This window comes from Zosterops lateralis (genome assembly GCF_965231275.1).
Source record: "Zosterops lateralis genome assembly, chromosome: 10".
In the NCBI taxonomy this organism is placed as follows: Eukaryota; Metazoa; Chordata; class Aves; order Passeriformes; family Zosteropidae; genus Zosterops; species Zosterops lateralis.
Window position 1 is genome coordinate 8310914 of NC_139770.1, and position 19200 is coordinate 8330113.

Sequence of the window (19200 nt, forward strand, 5' to 3'; positions counted from 1 at the left end):
TATCATATTTTCTCTGCTCACAAGCATCTGCTACATCTGATTCCTCTGGCTGTTGAAACTTGTTTCCAATCTGTAGCCCAAATACTTGCTTTCCATTTGGGTATGAGGATTTTTCAGAACAGCTAGAAAAGACAGGAATGCTCTGTCAGATGCAGTTGCTCAATCAGCAAGCAGTGAAAATATGGGATGTAGTCCAAAGGCTTCTGCAGTGACAGTCAATGCACTAAACCTTTAGGGAAAGAAAGATTGGGCTTGCAAAGGGAGAGGAACATCTTTCTCCAAATGGAAGACACAATCTTTGAAAATTAAATATATAAAGTGGAAAATATTTTTTTCTCCCATGTGTTGACTACTCTGGCATAATATTAAAACTTGCAAAAGAGATTTTTTTAAAAATTTTTTTCAACTGTTTGTTACATCCTACAGGCAATTATTATTCAAAAAAATTCCTAAATTCCCACTTTGGTTGCAGACAATTTTGCTTAAGCAAGACCAGGAAAAGCAGAAAATATATAGAAGTTGCCCTAAGCTTTGTGTTTTAAAAGCCGATTGCAGAAGGGTAAATCTTGTTCATAACTTGTATTCTGTAGTTATGGGCTCTGAATTTCCTTGTCCATAGTATGGACATAGCTTCTGGAAAGGTTTGTGATCTTATATGAGGAATAAAAAGAAAAGTGGTATCAAATATATAATGTCTTCTGATCTGATAACAGAAATAAGCTGAACACTAAGAAAACTTCCTCACAGAGGTGCTTTGCCAGACAGAAAATAACAGGATTTAGTCCTGTGACATCTACCAGTGTACCAAGAGAGGCGGTAAAATACTGACCACAGGGGACATTTAAAATGGATCCTGCCAGGGGAAATCACTAGTAAATGTACAAAGGGTACAATCTTCAACAAAAAAATATGAAACAGATGATCTTGGAGGTGTTCTCTACACATGAGTTTTATAGGACACACACAGAGACCGAGTGAGGATGACTTTTCCTGCCAGCGTATGTGTGAGCATGACAAAACACCCGACAGAAAAGGACTGGACATGATGGTGGCACCCAAGGATGCAGGAAAACCACCAGTTCCCATGTACCTGTTGTGGAAATAGTAGATTTCTGGGAGGTTCCCAAAAAGAACCTCCTTCTTGTTCTGAAGTGCAGATGGAATCAGATGTACTAAATTGGGATTGTCCATTTCTGAAGCGTACCCCTGCAGAGAAAAGTGGAAAATAAAAGCAGCCTGTTTTTACTGTGGTACTTTGGCACTGGAAAGCCCCAAAGTCCATGTGCTTTTGTTCTCGACAGAGCAAACAAAGATCCTCCCATGCCTGCTGCTTTGTTGCTCCCATGGATTTCTGATGCTTCTAATTTTCCCCAGAGATTTTACCCTGTAACTGTGCAAACACATTCTAACCGCAAATGAACAGGTCACAAGGTTAATAAAAAATAGATGAAATTATGTGTTTAGGATTCAAAAGCCATTTGGGTCATGTAGGGACAGAAACTGCTGAGAATGGCAGACAAATATCTTTCTGCTACCCTGCTTCACTGCACAAGAGTTAGTTTGGATTTATTTGTTAAACTGTGGTATTTGAATTAACTATTTTTTTTTTTAATCTTGTAAAAACTGGATTGTTTCTTCAATAATAACTTTGAGAGAAGAACATTCTGATTTTGAAATCAGGAGTAATATATCAATTGCCAGACCTGCCAGGTAGGTCCCATGGAACAAATGCAATAAAGAATCGACCATATGTCCCTAAAGCCCCACCTAAACATAAGCATGATTGATCCCTATTCAATTCTGTCCTCCCAAAGATTAGGGACCTCAGACTCCACACACACTGGGTATGCTGTGTAGGTATCCTAGGTATCCTATCAGTTTCAAAAGTTCAAGAGTTATATTTGCAGCATGAGCTGCTTTTTTCTGTGTTCAAGCACAACACGGGACAACAAAGAGGAGCAGGAGGGGCACCTTCCTTTTTCTTAATCACTTTCCAAATGTGCATGCACAGAATTTAGTGTCTGGCCCCATGGCCATCAAAGGTGCTGCTTCTGAGACTTATTGCTAATATTTTGAAAAGACATTATTAACTCTCTCTGTCCATATCTTTCTGAACCATGCAGATAGTCACTCTGTGGGCTTGGGCCAGAGAAGGTGCCTTTTCCTTTAAGCCCTGAGAAAGGGTGTTCAAAATATCCTTCCCATTCTTCATCTCCAAGGCTGAGCTATCTTGTCAACACAGCCTGTGTGTTATAAACAGGAGGTGGGAGTTCTCAGCCCATGAAGGATGTGCACCTGCAGTGATGACTTAGAGGTTAAGCACCAAAAAGTATTTTCAGAAGAGTTTCTTACCTCTATTATACTTTGAAGTTCTTCTACATAAACCCGTTCTGTTTCTATCAGCTCATTGATTATGTGGCTGAAAGACAAGAATGTAGGGAGTCATAGTGTTAACCAAGCTCATGTGAAAGAAAAAAAATGCTATTCCTTACATATTCCTGCTTATGCCCTTGACTAGACACAAAAACCTTCTGAAGGTCATTTCTCAGTTCTTCAATATTGTGCCTTGTTGATAAGATTAAAAGACCTAAACACATTACATTGGACCGTAATTTTTTTCAGCTAATTTTAAACTTCATCTTGGATTCTTTTGTCATTTATATACCCGCAAACTGAAAAAAAAAAAAAAATCCCAGGAAAGAAAAAAAAAGGTTTCTCTTATAAGAATAACTAATACTCAATAAAATGAAACTATACTTCAGAACTATGCTAATGTTTCTGTCTCATTTCTTTTATAAAATAAACAAAATCAGTGACTAGACGTCCACCCTTTAATACAATGCAAAAAGAGTCAACAGGATGATGTCAGAAGTCTGAAAACATGAAAGTAGATTAGAGTAAAATACTTTTACTATGTTTTGACTTTTCTAATATTAGTTTAATGCTCCTAGGTAACTTGAAGACATATATCTTGAAGATGCCTGACTTATTTCAGAGAAACATGAATGTAACCAATTCACTTTTGGACAAATAACTAATTAAGTTTTAAAACAAAATTGCATTAGCTCTCTCATGTTTTTATGCATCAAATGTCCCATATTATCAAGAAAGTGTTGTCTTTACTACTGTTATTAACAAAATTTTCAGGGCAGCTCCTCCAGAGGTTTGAGCAGTAGGAAAAGACAAGTACCTGGTGTTCTTTTCCTGGCCTGTGCTTCTTGAGAGTCTTTAAGCAAGACTACCTCGAGCCAAAACACATCCCCAGAAGGACACTAGGGAATAATGTCTAGAGGAGCTGGAGTGTGGCCAGCCATGAGCAGCACACAACCTGAGGCCATTAAAGTGTAGGCAAGTCTTGGCATCAATAGCAGCACGTGCATTCATCCAGCATCTCCCTGCACACCCTGTCTGTGCCTGTTACCTGGCTTTGCATGTCACACATCACCAGCCAGACCCCGTCAGCCCTTCAGATCATGAGTCACATCTGTACTGTTGCATCCACTATGATTTCCTCATTCTCCACAATTTTTCAGGATGTCCTTTTTGAGGTTAAAAAAAAAATCCCACTTCTGATAAAGCCTTGTTTGAATGGTTTGGGCAAGCATTAGAAAATTAAATAGCCACATTTCGGCTTGCAGCTTGAAATGCAGAAGGATTGACTAAAACATTACTAGGCTACTACAAAATTACTAGGCTATTGGTTTCCTTTGGATTTTCCCAGTCCTTTTTCAAGGAAATATGGTTTTGTAGGCTAGATGGGGACCACTTATTCAGGTCTCAAAGGCTATTACTCCTTTATGGACCACTGCTTGAGAAACAGTATAAATACTGAGAAAACTAGACCTTACCTTTAACTGAAATGAAATTCAAATTCTGTTAAAATTCTATTTAACAAAATTTCTGTTTAAATTCTATTCTGTTTCAAATTTTGTTATAAAATAGCTGAGATTTCATAGCTGTCTTGACATAATGCCCTAAACTGCAGTGTCTGGCACAAGGTAGGGCAGTGGGTAAGGGCTGTACCAGTGCTCCCCTGGCCACACTCAGGTCCCATTGGCCACTCTTGCACTGGCTGGGGGCTCCTGATGATTCTCTCTGCTCCCTCTCAGGTGTCCCCAGTTTGGGAAACCCCCCAAAATGTTCCACTGCTGATTGTGCCAGGACTGGAGCTTCTCCATAAGTGTCATGGGCAATGAGGGGAACTCTGCACACACCTGGTGCCAGTATCACATTTAACAAAAATATGAGGCAGCAATTCACAGGATTATTGTCACAGGCAGCTCTTCCCACCCCCTTTTCCCCTTTAGCATGCATGACGAGGTTAGATGTAATTTCTAGGGTAACTGGGATGCGTGAGGTAAAGAGGCAGGGGAGAACTTCCACACTGTATTGTTCATTCATTTCAGAGAAATTCTACAAGAATTTGAGGTTTGCATGGCAGCAGTCCAAACACAACAAAACTCTGAGCTGGCTGAAGCTTATGGGCAGTTCTCACAAGGATAACTCCTCACCAGGATCATTCCCAAGCAAATAGGCCATCTCAGCAGGGATGGTAAAGGATTAAGCATCTGACCTAAAGGTCAGAATCTGAGAAACCACTAAAGTCCTATCTGTAGACATCCTTGTTGTCAGCAAAACTTCATTCCACTCAAGTATACTTGCTCCTTCCCCAATGAAACAAAGAGATTCACCAAACCAGCAGAGTCAGCCAAAGTTAGAATATTCTGATCCCAGGAATGCCTGACTCAGTAGCTTCCTGACATGCAAACACTGACATGGAAACACTGTTCAGGAGGTGAAGTCCAGCTTTCCCTCTGTGGAGGGAGTTAAACATGTCCTAGCAGAGGGAGCTCACCCACCACCCACCTGGCAAAGCCCTGTCTATGGCTGGGCCCCTGCTGCCACCACAGCTTGGCAGAATTAGAGTATGTTTGTGGCAGGGATCACACACAGACTCACTGATACAGTGTTGTCAGATGTTCCTCCAGCAAAGGAAACTTCTTGGTATGGAACCTAATTACGATGCATCAACAAGCTCACATTTGGTTGGATGATTGACCGGGGTTTCTAAGGAAACTTGGCTACACCAAGACCACATTTCCCACAAGGGGGATTTTACAGAGGTGTCATTTGGACACGTTTTTCTCGCTTTAGGCAGCTGTGATATCCTGTGCCCCTGCAGCACTACTAACATCTCACACATTGAACCACTTTCCACCACTCTCAGTTCTGAGAAGCCCTGAAGTGCCAGCACATTATGGATGGTAAGAAAGGAGAAAGTAATAAGAAGACTATTTCTGCTTTGTCAATAGTGCTGTCTCTGGCAAGTTAGTCATGCCATGCTGCAGTGAAGAAAAAAAATTATTTCACAGAGGAAGCTCCTCAGCAAGGGTGAGAATGTAGGAGCTGCAATGGACAGCAAAGCATTGGGAAAAGTTGTTTTTAGCCAAGGTTGTAAGTGAAACCTTGAAACTGAGGTAAACTCTGGTATTAATTATCACTCTTGACTTTTAAAGATGCATTTCTCTATCAGCCCCTGCCTGTGCCGGTATTTAGATCAAAGGCAGCTATTTATATCACTTTGGACTGTGCAAATAGCAATTAGCAGTGTTGTTGCTATAAGTATAAACTTACCCTGCACCATACTGTTTTGCTGCAACAAAACTTTGTCAGTAGGTATTTATCTGAGCTGGCTTCTTTGGGTAACTGAGAGCACACTTGGAAGGTCCTCACCACAGTGACCATAAAGCAGACACATATCAGACCACCTCATCTCAGTAACATTTTCTCCTTTCTTGTTCTTTAATAACAGAAGGAAAAAGAAACATAACTGAATGGTTGGCCAAGCTCCCCAGGGGTGTCAGGTCATTCTCCAAGTCTCTGTCACAATAATTTTGGTAGAATGGTTTGTCTGCTGTGATATGTGCTGCCTTAAAAAAGCCTATCAAATATAATGAAACACTAAGCAGGAATACTATCTAGAGATTACCACAATCTATTAATATCTCCTCTGGCTAAATCTCAGTTGCTTTGTCCTCATGCATCCTGCTCAGATGACAATATAAACTAATTCAGGATTTTTGTTTCCATAGCTGTATTTCTCTAACAAATTCATTGGCTTGCCTCCACTCACAGATCCTATTTCTGTGCCAGGATTTGCTATCACACGTGCCTGTCCTGATAAGGAGTCTTATCCCAAAAGAGAAATTGAAGCCATCAATTAGAATTAAACCAGTGAGCTTTTCTGAAAAGGACCCCCAGCATAAATCACAACTGATGCGCCAAAATTATTGTGCTGCAGAAAACCTGATTGCATGACAGGTGTGGAACCAGCAGAAATGGCACTTGTGCATGAGCTTGCCACACCTGTCTTACAAAAACACATGGTTCTAGTAGATGAAAAACTTCCAGTAGATAAAACAGGAGTGTTTTCAACAGCCAGAGCAGCAGAAAATGGCTATGCAAGACCAAAATATTTAATTTAATAAATTAATAAAAAACTCACCTCCATCACTTCTATAACTATATCTAATATAGATAATTACTTAAATTGAAAATACTGGCTCTTTTAGTACCTGAGGCTTCAAACACAATAGTAAGGACTGAAAGAACCTGTGTGCAGTGTAATAGAAACATAAACACAGAAAAAATACCAACATTGGATAGACTTGGACTTAAGGGAAGTCAGAGTGAATAATTTACTGGCTTGCAAAAATGAGCACAGAAGTAAAAATCTCCCTGGTCCAGCACTCTGGCTAATTCTAAGTACTGTGAATTTTCTGTTTCTGAATGTAAATAAAATTTAACAAACAGTATTTTTTTGCAATGGCATCTTCTTTGTAGGTAGTATTTGATAAAAGTCTCATTGTTGCAGTTGAAATGGAATCAGTAATAAATATCACATCCAGTTTTGAATTAGAAATCACTACAAGAAATTCTAAGACTGGTCTAATCATAAAATCTCTAAATTATCTCATTGCTATAGAATGAAAAGAAATGACAGAACATCAGTAGCTGAGTAGAAAAACTTCCATTTCACCTATATAATTGCATTTAAGAGAAATTTTTTTGTTTGTTTCTCACAGTGCTAAAAAGGCCTTTTTCAGTTGAAAAGTATTCTCAACTGAGGTTGTGCAAATGAAATTTGAGTAATGAGTCAGTTGCAGTAGTTTACCCCCTAAAGTGGAATAAAAGATCATTCTGGACGTAAGAACACTTGTTTCAACAGAACTCGTTGTTAGTTGATACAGTATATATTAGTTGATACAGAAAACAGTTCTGATTTCTCTGCCATGTACTCCTTTTTTTATATTTTTTCCTCCCAGTGAAAGCAATGCCTCAAAAGAACAACAATTGTTCTTAAAGTACATTTCATGTCTGCAAACAAAACCCAACTAAGCAACTTTGAGAAGCACAAGGTACTTAGGTAATACACTCCACCCTATCTCAAAATTAGTACCCTTTGCTCAAGTTATTGTAATTGCCTGCTGCAATGTCAAATGGATTTGCTCCAGCTGTTATGGAAGTTCTTCTGACCAGGAGGACTGTGTCTTTGTTAGAAATATATTTCACCACCAAAGTCACCATTTATAATATTTTGCTTCTTCTGAAATGATCTGAACTCTTCACATAAAAGGAATTGTCCCACATTCATTGTTCCCAAAACAAATGACCTTGGGGAAATATTTTTATATATCTTAATTAGTTGACCTACATTATAGGAACCAGAGCATAGTTGTTAATGGAGAGGTAAATTAATTAAATCACCTACAGAAAGGAATAATATGAATAGAGGACTAAAAGTCACACAGGAGTTGTTTCTCATCTCAACTGTGCATCTACACTGAAAAGATGCTATTCTGAACCCAAATTTGAGCTACCTTTAGACAACATGGATGCTACAGCCTGGTCCTTACTGTGGGCCAAAATAACAGACCACACAGCTGTGTACATATTTTGTCAACTACCCATATTTGTGAACTATCCATCAGGCCCCCCTCATGATTTTGGTTTTAATCTTGCAGTTGTACTGTTTCTGTTTGGTGATAAAAATATATTTAGCTCTGTGATACCTCAACACTGAGTAATCAATTAGCTAGGAGCACGTGAATAGTTTATATACAGAAACAGTGTAACTGCTAAGAGTTATTAGTATTAGGTCATATCCTAGCAGATTATAGTAGGTTGGTAGTAAATTGAGATCCATAGAAACTACTACACACACATGCTTGTGAAATATCTGATGTAACTGGGACACTGCAGGTTAACAGGTTGCTCCCACACTGTGCAGACTTCCATGTCATTTCTTTGTTTGCATGAGATCATGAGTATGAATATTCAGGCCACAGAATTAAAATAATTACTCAGATTTCAGTATTCTTCTTTAGAAATATTACCCAGTCAAAAGAAAACGTGGTGATTTCCTAGATCAGCAAACAAACTATATTGCATAAAGGATTTAAAGTGAGGAGAGAGGAGGATGACATAACTCTTCACTACACTTGCTTAAGGATGGATTTGATCTGCTGAACTGAAGCCCGTGTGGATACCTAAGTTCACCAGCCAACAAAGGAAGCTCATGGCTTTTTAAAATGTAGAAATATAAATATATGCATAAAAGCAAAGGTAATTAATATATGAACACTGACATTTACTCTCATATTTGTTTTTAGCTAGCAATGATTAGAACATACCTTATGAGTATACATCAGTGATGTATATATATCACTGATATATATATATGTATATCAGTCACAGCTGATATTCAAAAGATAAGGCTCTGAAATGAAGCACTTCAGATTTTGCACGTCCTACTCATGTGGGAAATTCACGGGGGTTTTGTGTCCTGGCAGTAATTTCTTCCTGGCTGCCTTTTTCTTAGAAGTTGAAAATAGAGCAGGTAAAACTCTAGACATGTAATAGTTTCTGACTTCTGAAAAAAATACTTAATAGCTTTTTTCTATGCCCAACTTGACTTTTACGACAGCAACTGCTTTCAGATTACATGCTCTATGCTTTTTCCATTCCTTTGTAGACACAATACAACAATATCCAAATATCAGTTGACCTCATTGAGCAAGAAATCTGATAAGGGCTGACAATGCTGTGGATTTTCCCACACAGGGTGGTAAAGTACTTTTTCAATAACAGCAAAAGTTACAGTGGTAAAACCCCAAAACTTTCAGATAAGACCAGCGATATAAAACCCAGAAGTAGGTTAAAGGAAACTTAATGGACACTGTTTATACTGAGAATTCATGTTGACTGCGGGAGCTCAGGCTCTAAGTAAACCTAAACCAGCCTCTCTCCAAAATGCTCTGTAGTCTCAGATGGGTCTCCTTGCTGGTGGGTGCCTTGGTGAGACAGGGAAGGATTTAGGCACAGGTGACTCTTCTCCCTACAGATTCCTACACCACCCTAATCCCTTACTGCAGAGGACCTCTCATAGTGCTGTGACTTACACCTCTCTTGCCTGTGGTACTCACTTGTCCCCTTCCTGTCCCTGCAAAGGACATTTTGTGCCATACAGAGCCATTTTCAATTGGGATCCAAAAGCTCAACACAGAACTATCATTTACTTTGTGCAAACGGCAAACAAAGTCTATCCTGAAGGACCAACTTCCTCAGGAGGAGAAGAGCATCAGTGATTTTCAGTCTCATGGCAGATCTGCCTTTGATAGCTTTGTTCTGCAAGTCTTCATAAGGCCACTTGGGTAGAATGAAGAACTAGTTTTATTAGTAAAATTAATAATAATTGGTCTTATGGACAGGTCTGAGTTTATGTTGGAGAGGGTAGACCAGTGAAGTTCATATTGCACTTGGAAGTGAGATGATAAGTTTGGTGATGATGCCTCATCCTTTGAAGGTCTGTATTTCAAGCACTGGAACAGGCTGCCCAGGAAAGTGGTGGAGTCACCATCCCTGGAGGTATTTAAAAGTCGTGTAGATGTGGCACTTGGGGACATAGTTATGTGGTGGCCTTAGAAGTGCTGGGGTACCAGCTGGACTTGATGATCTTAAAGATCCTTTCCAACTGAAATGATTCTATGGTTCTATGGTTTCAGTCTGAGATGAGACCCTAAGGAAACTCCGTCCTGCAAAATCTGCTTCTTCCTGTAATAGGACACAGCGTTGTGCCAGACTTACAATATATGGTCCTCCAGCCCAAACTCTAGTGTATCTGGAGCCCTGATTTTAGATATCCTCAAGAATCAGAATTTTTGGGGGCCTGGGAGTAATAAACTTAGGTGTTAGTTATGTAACAATGGCAATGGAACAGGGAGAGAAAATTCTGACAAGCTCAAACGAAGTTTACAAGAGTAACTGGAACACATATTATGCTTTAGTTAATCTCTTCTTGGCACATTTACATCAGTCAGTAAGTTGTGAACTGCCACGGCTGAGGACGAACACCCTTTTTTGTGTGTCACACTTCCTCAGCCACAGTAATCTGGGCCGGAGGGGCAGGCAAGGATCCTGCCATGTGCAGCTACCACAATCCACCCAGCAGGGACAGGGAATCACAGCTCTCAGCAACATCCACATCCATTTACTAAGCTATACTTTGGGCAACCCTGTCTGCCACACCCCGAAACACTGCCTGCAGAATTTAATTATAAACTTAGAGAAAAAGGAAGGGACTCTTTTGGAAGATATTCCCAATTTAGAAAGAAACTTTAGAGAACTGTCAGATAGACTCCAGTTGGAGAATGTGTTCAGAGGGCCACTTTACTCAGTAGGAAACTCAGAGGGAAACTATCGTAATTGCAGATTGCATGAAACTGGAAGGACATTACCCAGCATTTGGGTTTCTTACTTTTCTCTCTAAGCAGCTGCTAATGGGTAATTCTCCAAATAATCCCAAGATAACGCAATGGGACAGAGAGATTTCTAGGCTCATTCATGACAGCCATTCTTCTCCTTTTCTCCCCAGAAGAACAGGGAGCTTGGTTTATCAGCCTCAGTGGCTGCTGCAGGTCTTACACAAGCCTTGTTTACGTGAGAAATGCATTGTTTGCCACTCCAGTGTTTGTAGTTTGAGCTGGGGCTGGGCACAGCTGCCTGGCAGAGGTAAGAGCACTGCACCAGGCACGGCTCTTACAGAGGTTGAAGCTCTTGGTGTCCTCTGCCCACACAGCAAGTCTGGTCTGACAGGACTGCTGGGGGAGCCAGCACAGACAAATAGAACTTATGCACCTTAACCAAGAAGAGCACGCTCAGGACCACATTGTTTAGCTCTAATGCAGGTCAGATGCCATAAAGGCAAGACTGTCCGTGCTAGTTTGTCCAACACGGCCATTAACCAGGGAAGTGTTTGAAGGCAGGTTTGTAATAACTAGAAATGCAAATAAAGCTCCCAAACAGAGGCTACAGAGAAAGATCAGCAACAGTTTATTGAATCATCTGCATATGCACAGGAACTTTGCAGAGTCTACGGAGGAGCTGCTGGACAGACAAGTCATACTATGTAAAACAGAATTCCTTTCTAGACTCATACAAAGAAAGAATGTTTCTGCTGGGTGAAAAAATCCACATGAATTTTGAGAAGTGAATACAGAATTCTAAACGTGATTACGCCACTAATCTTCCAAACCTAGTTGTTATAGCCCCAGTTAATGAGCAACTTGTTAAATGCAGGAAGTAAAGTCAGCAGTGATTTACTGCACAGTGCAATTGATAAAACACTGCTCCATTGAATCACTCACTACATGCGACTGAGTGCTGTCTGCTCTGTCCTGTCTGCTGCTGTCCTGCAAACCGTGCAATTATTTAGATCAGTTCAGTGTGGGTGCAAGTCAATGACATCTGATTAGGCAACATGACGTGCTCTTTGTGCAGTTGTAAATAACAATGTGAAGTGCTCAGCACTCCATGAACTAATTGACACACTGGAGCTGCATGTTTTTAACTACAGTTTAGAAACAGATTCCATTGAAACTGGTGGGAATGTGCAAAGGGAAGGCTTCGGCAGCTGTCTGGAGAACTTTACACTCTGAAAGGTGCTACTGCTCCTGGTTTGTTTCAGTGAGAGAGTGGAGACTGTCACTGTTCTGCCCTTTACAGAGGAAGCAGCATTACCTGAACTGAGGCGGTATAAAATCACACCAGTGTCTCTCCTTCCCCATTCATCAGCTTGGCACTGATAGCAGGGCTAATTTCCTCTGCTCCTTGGCTTGTGCCTGTGTTACCTGGGATTTCGAAGGGTCCTTAATGCAAATACATAAATGCCAAGGACTGTCAACCTGCCATGCCACAGCAAAGTCAGGTTTTTATGGCGAAGTGAACAAGTTACTGACCGGTAGGGGAGGAACAAACACATAAAACTTCAAGTCCACATGTGCTTCTTCAGAGGAGATGCATCCAGTCCTAAGCCAGCACAGAGCTGTCTTTCTTTGCATGTCCTCTATAAACCCTGAGCTGGATGGGGAGTGCGAGGGAGCAGACTTTTAGTCCTGTCCTGGATAGGCAGAGGAAGAGGAGGGAGATTGCTGCCCACTGACTATGTGCTTGCAGAAATCTTCAGCTCTTTTCTAGTGGAGCACACTCATTTCTGTGACATGGGACAGGACAGAAGATACCTCTGATCCTAATCACCCCATGGGCCTAAACCAAACCAACCATCCAGGATATGCATGTGGCCAGCTGCATTCCAGGAGCCTGCCCTGAGCCAACAGGCAGCAGAACAACTGCATAGAAAACAAGTGGAGGAATTCCTGGAATTTCTGAAGAGCGTTAAAATAACCTTAGTATCCAATAGCAAGCAGGTATGAGAGATAATAGCAGAAGTGACTGCTAAATACTCTTTGATATTCGATTAAGTGCAAATTTTGTAAGAAAACATACTGAGAGTGCTTTTTTTTCAGCTTTTCTTTACCTCCTAGACTCTTAGGGAGCAATGACACAAGGACTCAAGGACTTCAGGAAGCCTCCAGAATACTCAGTCAACTACTGCATTGTAACAGTAAGAATTCTTTTTCTCCTGTTCATAATAATTTTCCCAATTCCCAGAAATATTTGGAGCTCTAATAGGAATACATCTCTCCTTGCTATTCTACACAGATTTCTATCAGCAGCCAGATCTCCCTACATGGCAGCATACACTTCACTTCAAAGATCTTCCCAACCCTTTAGGCTGTAATTAGACTTGTAAGGGCTGGAGCCAATCTGCCCAACAGGGAAACTTCTCTGAAAACAGAGATTTTGTAAAAGTTGAAAGAGATGATGGCAAACAAGAAATGGCTTGTGGCTTCTTGAAATTTCTCCTGCTGTCTGAACTTTCATTAAGTCTGGTGGAAGAAAACAGCTCTCTGTGCCTATTGATAAAGGCAAGAACATGGTTTTTCTTTTAAAATGTAGACTCCAAGTTCTTCCCCTCTACCAGCTGGAAGTTTTAATGGGCCTGGAAATCAGACTGGAAGGACATGCAGTTAGGCTCCTACTGTAACACTCAACAAAATCACTTTCTTTCAATTGTAACAGAAGCAACATTTTTAACAAAATTTGTTATATATTCCATTTAGACACTGAATGGAAACTTTTGCAATGGATCTTACTTATGCCATGTAAAGGGGGGAAATCGTTGTCCAGTCTGGAAAAGAAAAGGCTTTGGGAAGACCCTTTTATGGCCTTTCAAAATATAAAGGGGGCTTATAAGCAAGAGACATTTACCAAAGCCTGTAGTGACAGTACAAGGGATGATGGTTTTAAACTGTCTGAAGACAGATTTAGATTAGATATCAGGGAGAAATTCTTTACTGTGAGGGTGGTGAGACACTGGAACAGGCTGTCCAGAGAAGCTGAGGATTACTCATCCCTGAGAGTGTTCAAGGCCAGGCTGGATGGGGCTCTAAACAACCTGTTCTATTGAAAAGTTCCCTGGCCATGGTAGGGGAGTTGTACTACAAGATTTTTGGGTCCATTCCAACCCACACTATTCTATGATTCTAATATTTATCTCTGCCTCCTGTAGAAGCTACACATCTTTGGCCAATGAAATCAGGAAACTTAGTTCTCTCCTGCCATACACAGCTCTGATGATTACAATAGGCACTTGGACAGCAAAGCTTTTAGTAGCACTCCCTGAGCTACTAGTATTTTTGACACCAGTCCACACCTAAATTTAGCAATTCCCAGACCTAATGTCAGCACAACTTTGCTATGCTGATTTAGAATAGGGCTCTGGCACAATATTCTCATTCTGAAAATAGCTTCTAATTCTTTACCCAGGGCAGAAGTGCTGTCCTGCTCTACCCACACAACCTGATGATTCAGTGATACACTTATGCTCAGAGTGATGCACAGACTGAATTATGGAGGTTCCCAGTCCTTGTTAGATCAATAACACCGACCAGATAATAAGATACACTGAATCTAAAGAATTCTTAGATTTAAATAATATCCAAATGTACAACTGGAACCTGTCATTTAAGGGCACAAACACCTTCAGGCACACAGGCTGCACACCCCAGGATGTGAATATGCAAAGTGAGAGCTGGCTGCTGGTGTGCGGAAGTGATCCCAGATGCTCCACAGGTTTCCTCAGAATGTAAAGCACATTTTATGTGCATGTTCAGAGGTCTAGCAGTGAGTCTGGACTGTGTACATGCTTGGAGACTATTTTGCATATGCACAGAAGTGCTCCACATGTATGTGATAGCTGAGGCCACCCCTTATTCTTAAACTTGACTTTCTTTCATTAAAGTCACAAAAATTATACCTCAGACTCCACACCCTGGAACTGGTCATTCATGAAGTTAATTCTATCTGAACATAAATGTAGGAGAGGTTACTGTCTCCTGAGAATTTAATTCAGAAAGCAGGGATTATGCTGCTTATGTGACATGTCTCATCTGAGTACAAAACCACCAATGTCTTGCAATTTTCAACTTATTATTCAGCAGTAATAGACCTGAATGAAGATGGAACATGAATAACACTGTAACTCCTTCCACTGCACATCAATCACTTTAAGATACACATTGTTGTGCTTGTAAGCGTTCTCTGTCAAGGCCATGTTGACCACTCACTGAGAACACCAAAACCAGATGAAAGATTTTGGGGTCATCTCATGAAAAGAGTGAAATTGTGTTCTGAAAGCCCTGGAACAGATGTCATACTTCTGTGTTTTCAAAATGAAGCACTAATGCTGCCCGACAGTCTCTCAGCCGTTGTTGCAAGGTGGACTAGAAAAATGCTGGGTTTATCAGATCCAAAGCAAATCAAACAGAAAAATACTCCAAATTTACAGGAATTTTAGTTTCCTATGTAATGGGGATTGCCAATATCAGCTTTTTGGATGGAGTTTCTTGATCAATTTATCCACTCCATAACTATAAAGGAACAACTATGCATCTCTGCATGCTCCCAGTCACTCCATCCTGGCCCCTTCCTAGCATTTGACAGTGAGTGTACACCAGCATGCACACTCAGGTAAACTGGTGAGCAAAAGGAGTTGACCCAGCTCAAAACCAACCTCACAAAAAAGAAGAAAAAAAAGGTCATACTAGCTGCTCAATTGCCAGCCCTGTGCAAGGGGTAAGAAGGGACTACATGAGGTGGGTGTGGGGAGGGAGAGCAAAAGGTACAGCAGCAGCCCTAAATGAGCTTAAACTGGTTGTGAAACTATTTTGGGAATAGATCTATGAATCAGATTTCCAGCCATAAAATCACACCACAGGACACCCGACCAAATAATTTCCCCACAATAACATTTGAATATCAATTGGATAATATCTCAGAAAAGTAGTCAATGCATTTAAGATACTAAGGAATGTAGTAATTAGGACTCCATGGATTTGGCCAGTTTGCTACAGGAACAGGCTGCCTACAGTCATTTGTGCAAATGAACTAGAAAGGGCTGTCTTGCTTTAAATTTTGTCAAAAATGCCCAGCTCTGTTATACTCACAGTCTAAGCACAAAGTCATGTGGTTGCGAAAGACTTTCACGCGTCTCATACATGAAGCACCTCAAGGATACACAGAAATATGCTGGTTCAGCTTATCAAACAGAACTGTGAACTGTGCTTCTGGATTTTTAGATTGTCTCTCCATTGACTGAATATCTCCTCTCAAATGATCTTGGACCTGGACCATACTGGGCTGCACTGGACAATACAACAGGTGCTGTTGGATCATGCCAATCCATCCCATTGGGATGGGTCTGCAGGATGAAGACAGCAGCAGGTGGGCCAGAAGCACTTGGCACAACCCCTCTGAGATCACTTTGTGGCTTCCTCAGGGCTCCTTGTAGATTCAAAGGCTCAGAAGCGTTAAATGATAGATCTCTGATCCCAACCTCCTTGTACAAATACTTCATTGGTAAGTAGGCTTCTGTGTTACAAAGTATTTTATGGAATTTCCCTTCCACCTTCCTCTTCCACTGGGCAAGAATAGCTAAAACATGTTGCTCATACAGTAGGAAGCAGTAAGACCACAGCAGCTTAACAAAAATCTGCAGGAACTACAAACCATTCTACAAAACTGTAACATCTAGGTGTTTCTTCATGTTCTGTTGAATCTGATCAACTCCTTATTTACTCTGAAATAGGGCCTGAGGTTTCTGGGTGGGTGTGAAGCCAATGAATGGCCCGTAGACAAATCAAACCCACAACATGGGCTGATATTGGCCCCATGGTCTGCATGAAATGGAAAGGCTGTTTGTGTAGCAGGATCCACCTGCCTAAACCCTCATCCCTACAAACTGCACTGTCCCACATCCACTCCCTTTACACTTTGCTCTCTCTAAACACTCAGTGACCTGAGCCTGTATGTGCAGACAGTGTGATTACAGCCAGGGGAGGTTTCCTGGGGAAAACCCCGTGTGAAGGGCCTCTCAGAACAGCCAGAGAGGGCTGCCTCCTGCTTTGTGGGTATAGAGACACAACCGGCTCAGCACTTCTGCCCGGGCTGAGTGGGACAGATATGGCCCAGTAGGGATGGTTAAGATGTAATTTGTAAACAAATAAGGGCGGTGCTCTGAAAGACTCTCCCTACCCACATCACTGGGAAAAAAAAAAGGTGAAGCCTAATTTCTAAATAAGTTTTATCTCAACAGAGGACCTAACAAGATTTGGTTTAATATAAAGGAAATGGAAAGGGGAAGGGAAAGTGGAAAGGAAAAGAGGGAAGGGAAGGGAAGGGAAGGGAAGGGAAGGGAAGGGAAGGGAAGGGAAGGGAAGGGAAGGGAAGGGAAGGGAAGGGAAGGGAAGGGAAGGGAAGGGAAGGGAAGGGAAGGGAAGGGAAGGGAAGGGAAGGGAAGGGAAGGGAAGGGAAGGGAAGGGAAGGGAAGGGAAGGGAAGGGAAGGGAAGGGAAGGGAAGTCCATTTTACACTCTGTTTACTGAGAAACAAAACCTATGAAGAGGTACAGATAGAAATTTCCTACAGTAATTTTGGGTGAGAAGCAGGATGAAGTGTGATTGCTTCAGTGACATCAATTGGAGAAAATCCAGATCAATCAAGATGAGACATTAGTGAGGACAAAGGAAAGCTTGTTCATCCTTTGAGCAGATGTCACTTTTCAGGAAAAAATTGGACACAACTGTAAGACAAACTCAGTTTCTTTGCAGTGCTGATTAGATATAGTTATTTTTGTTCAATAATTTAAATACCTCTGACTTTGTTTTCTACGGACCTGGTTCTTCAAAGCTTGTAATTATGTCTGAATGATGTTTCCACATAAACACATCTTAAATACTGAAGCTATTTCCTGATTTTGAGAATGTGACTCATTGAAGCTGTATTTTCTGGGAGCTGCATTATCCAGACACAGATAATGCAAAAATTACACTTAAAAGTAAGAAAGAAGAATAACGTATGGAAAAAAACCCCATCACACTTGTGAACTAGGGAAGGAATCAACAATTATCATTTTGGTAAAAAAAAAGGAACAAAGCTTTGTTTATAAGGTTATTTCTATTGTTATTTAAACACTGCTGAAGTATCACATCAAATTTCCACAATGACCTACAAACTTTTCCTTCTAAAGTGAACTGAAGATTGCACAGAATTATATTTCATCTTACTGCAGAATCAAATAGACAAAGAGAAATCTTGGAAAGTTGCTATACAGTATTTAGTCATACTAAGACACACAGCAGGAGAAAGGAGAGATCAAGTAAAAAACTCCTTAGTGCCTTGAAGTTTCCCAAGCAAAACCTGTATTGCAAAACAACACATCCTTCCATAGGATCATCAGCTGCTCAGGTTTTACCCTTGCTCCACTTTTGCTGGGTGACCTTGACAACAGTATCCCTATCTCTATTTTCTCTCTTACGTGTGGAAAGAAAACAATTCCTTGCCTCACAATGATGTTGTCAGATTCATGGTTGCAAAGTGACAAACAGACCCTAATTGTCATGATATGCAATAGTTAAATTTCTATGAAGTCAATGATGAGGTCAGGCGTGATTCAGATCAATCACAGTCTTGTGAAAGAATTAGAGATACACAATGAGTTTGTGTGTGATATTTATAGTCAGTGAGAAATCTATGATTCTGTGATTCTATAAAATCACACAAGGCACAGCATTGTGGTGGCTTTTCAACTAAACTTGAATGCCATTTTTAACCCAGTTTTCCTCTTTACAAAAGTTTGGCAAAGATGTATTCAAAGAAGGCTTATTCATAGCACTTTCTTTGGTTTGTTTTTTAAGTAGCTCTGTCTCAGTCCTACTGCCCATGGAGACCGACTTCCTATTGATGTTCTTCGGTGATGAATCAGACATTCCCCTCAGGCTGGTGTAAGGAAGTCACCAAGATTTGTGGGAAAGGTAAAAGAGAAAAAGAACCCTAAATCATGATCTTTTTCCTCCTCTGAAGATTCCCAACAGCAAAGTGAGACAAACAAGTTTCACTGTGACCTACAAACTAACCTACAAACTATCTACCCACCAATAAGACGTTATTTGGCACTTCGGAGACTTAAAGAGGAGCAATTAGCTAAACTATTACGGCGTCCCCTAAGAAAATTTTAAGACACATAAGTACTCTCGAACTTCCAGCGCATCACTTTGGGCACTCCGAGCGTCAGCGCAAGAGAAGAGTTTTCCCAGGTGGCACAGGGCAGTCTCAGCCCCGGCAGCTCCTGGGGAGCAGCGCCGCGGGCAAGGAGGGCGTTTGGCGAGGAGCGGGACGGCCGAGCCGAGGAGGGAGCCCAGGCAGGGCGTTTGGCGAGCCGAGGGGGAGCCGGGCAGGGCGTTTG

General features: G+C 41.0%; 1 protein-coding gene across 3 annotated transcripts in view; it reads right to left on the reverse strand.

The window, feature by feature from the left end:
* The window catches only part of MCF2L2 (MCF.2 cell line derived transforming sequence-like 2), a 115293-nt gene that overhangs the window by 36364 nt on the left and 59729 nt on the right, over nt 1–19200 (reverse strand). For all 3 annotated transcript variants that reach the window (XM_083868529.1, XM_083868530.1, XM_083868528.1), the window contains exons 16-17: nt 2353–2419; nt 1091–1206 (exon numbers count right to left, since the gene is read on the reverse strand). In XM_083868529.1, coding sequence (XP_083724655.1) covers nt 1091–1206; nt 2353–2419 — 183 coding nt within the window. The remainder of the gene's footprint in view (nt 1–1090; nt 1207–2352; nt 2420–19200) is intronic.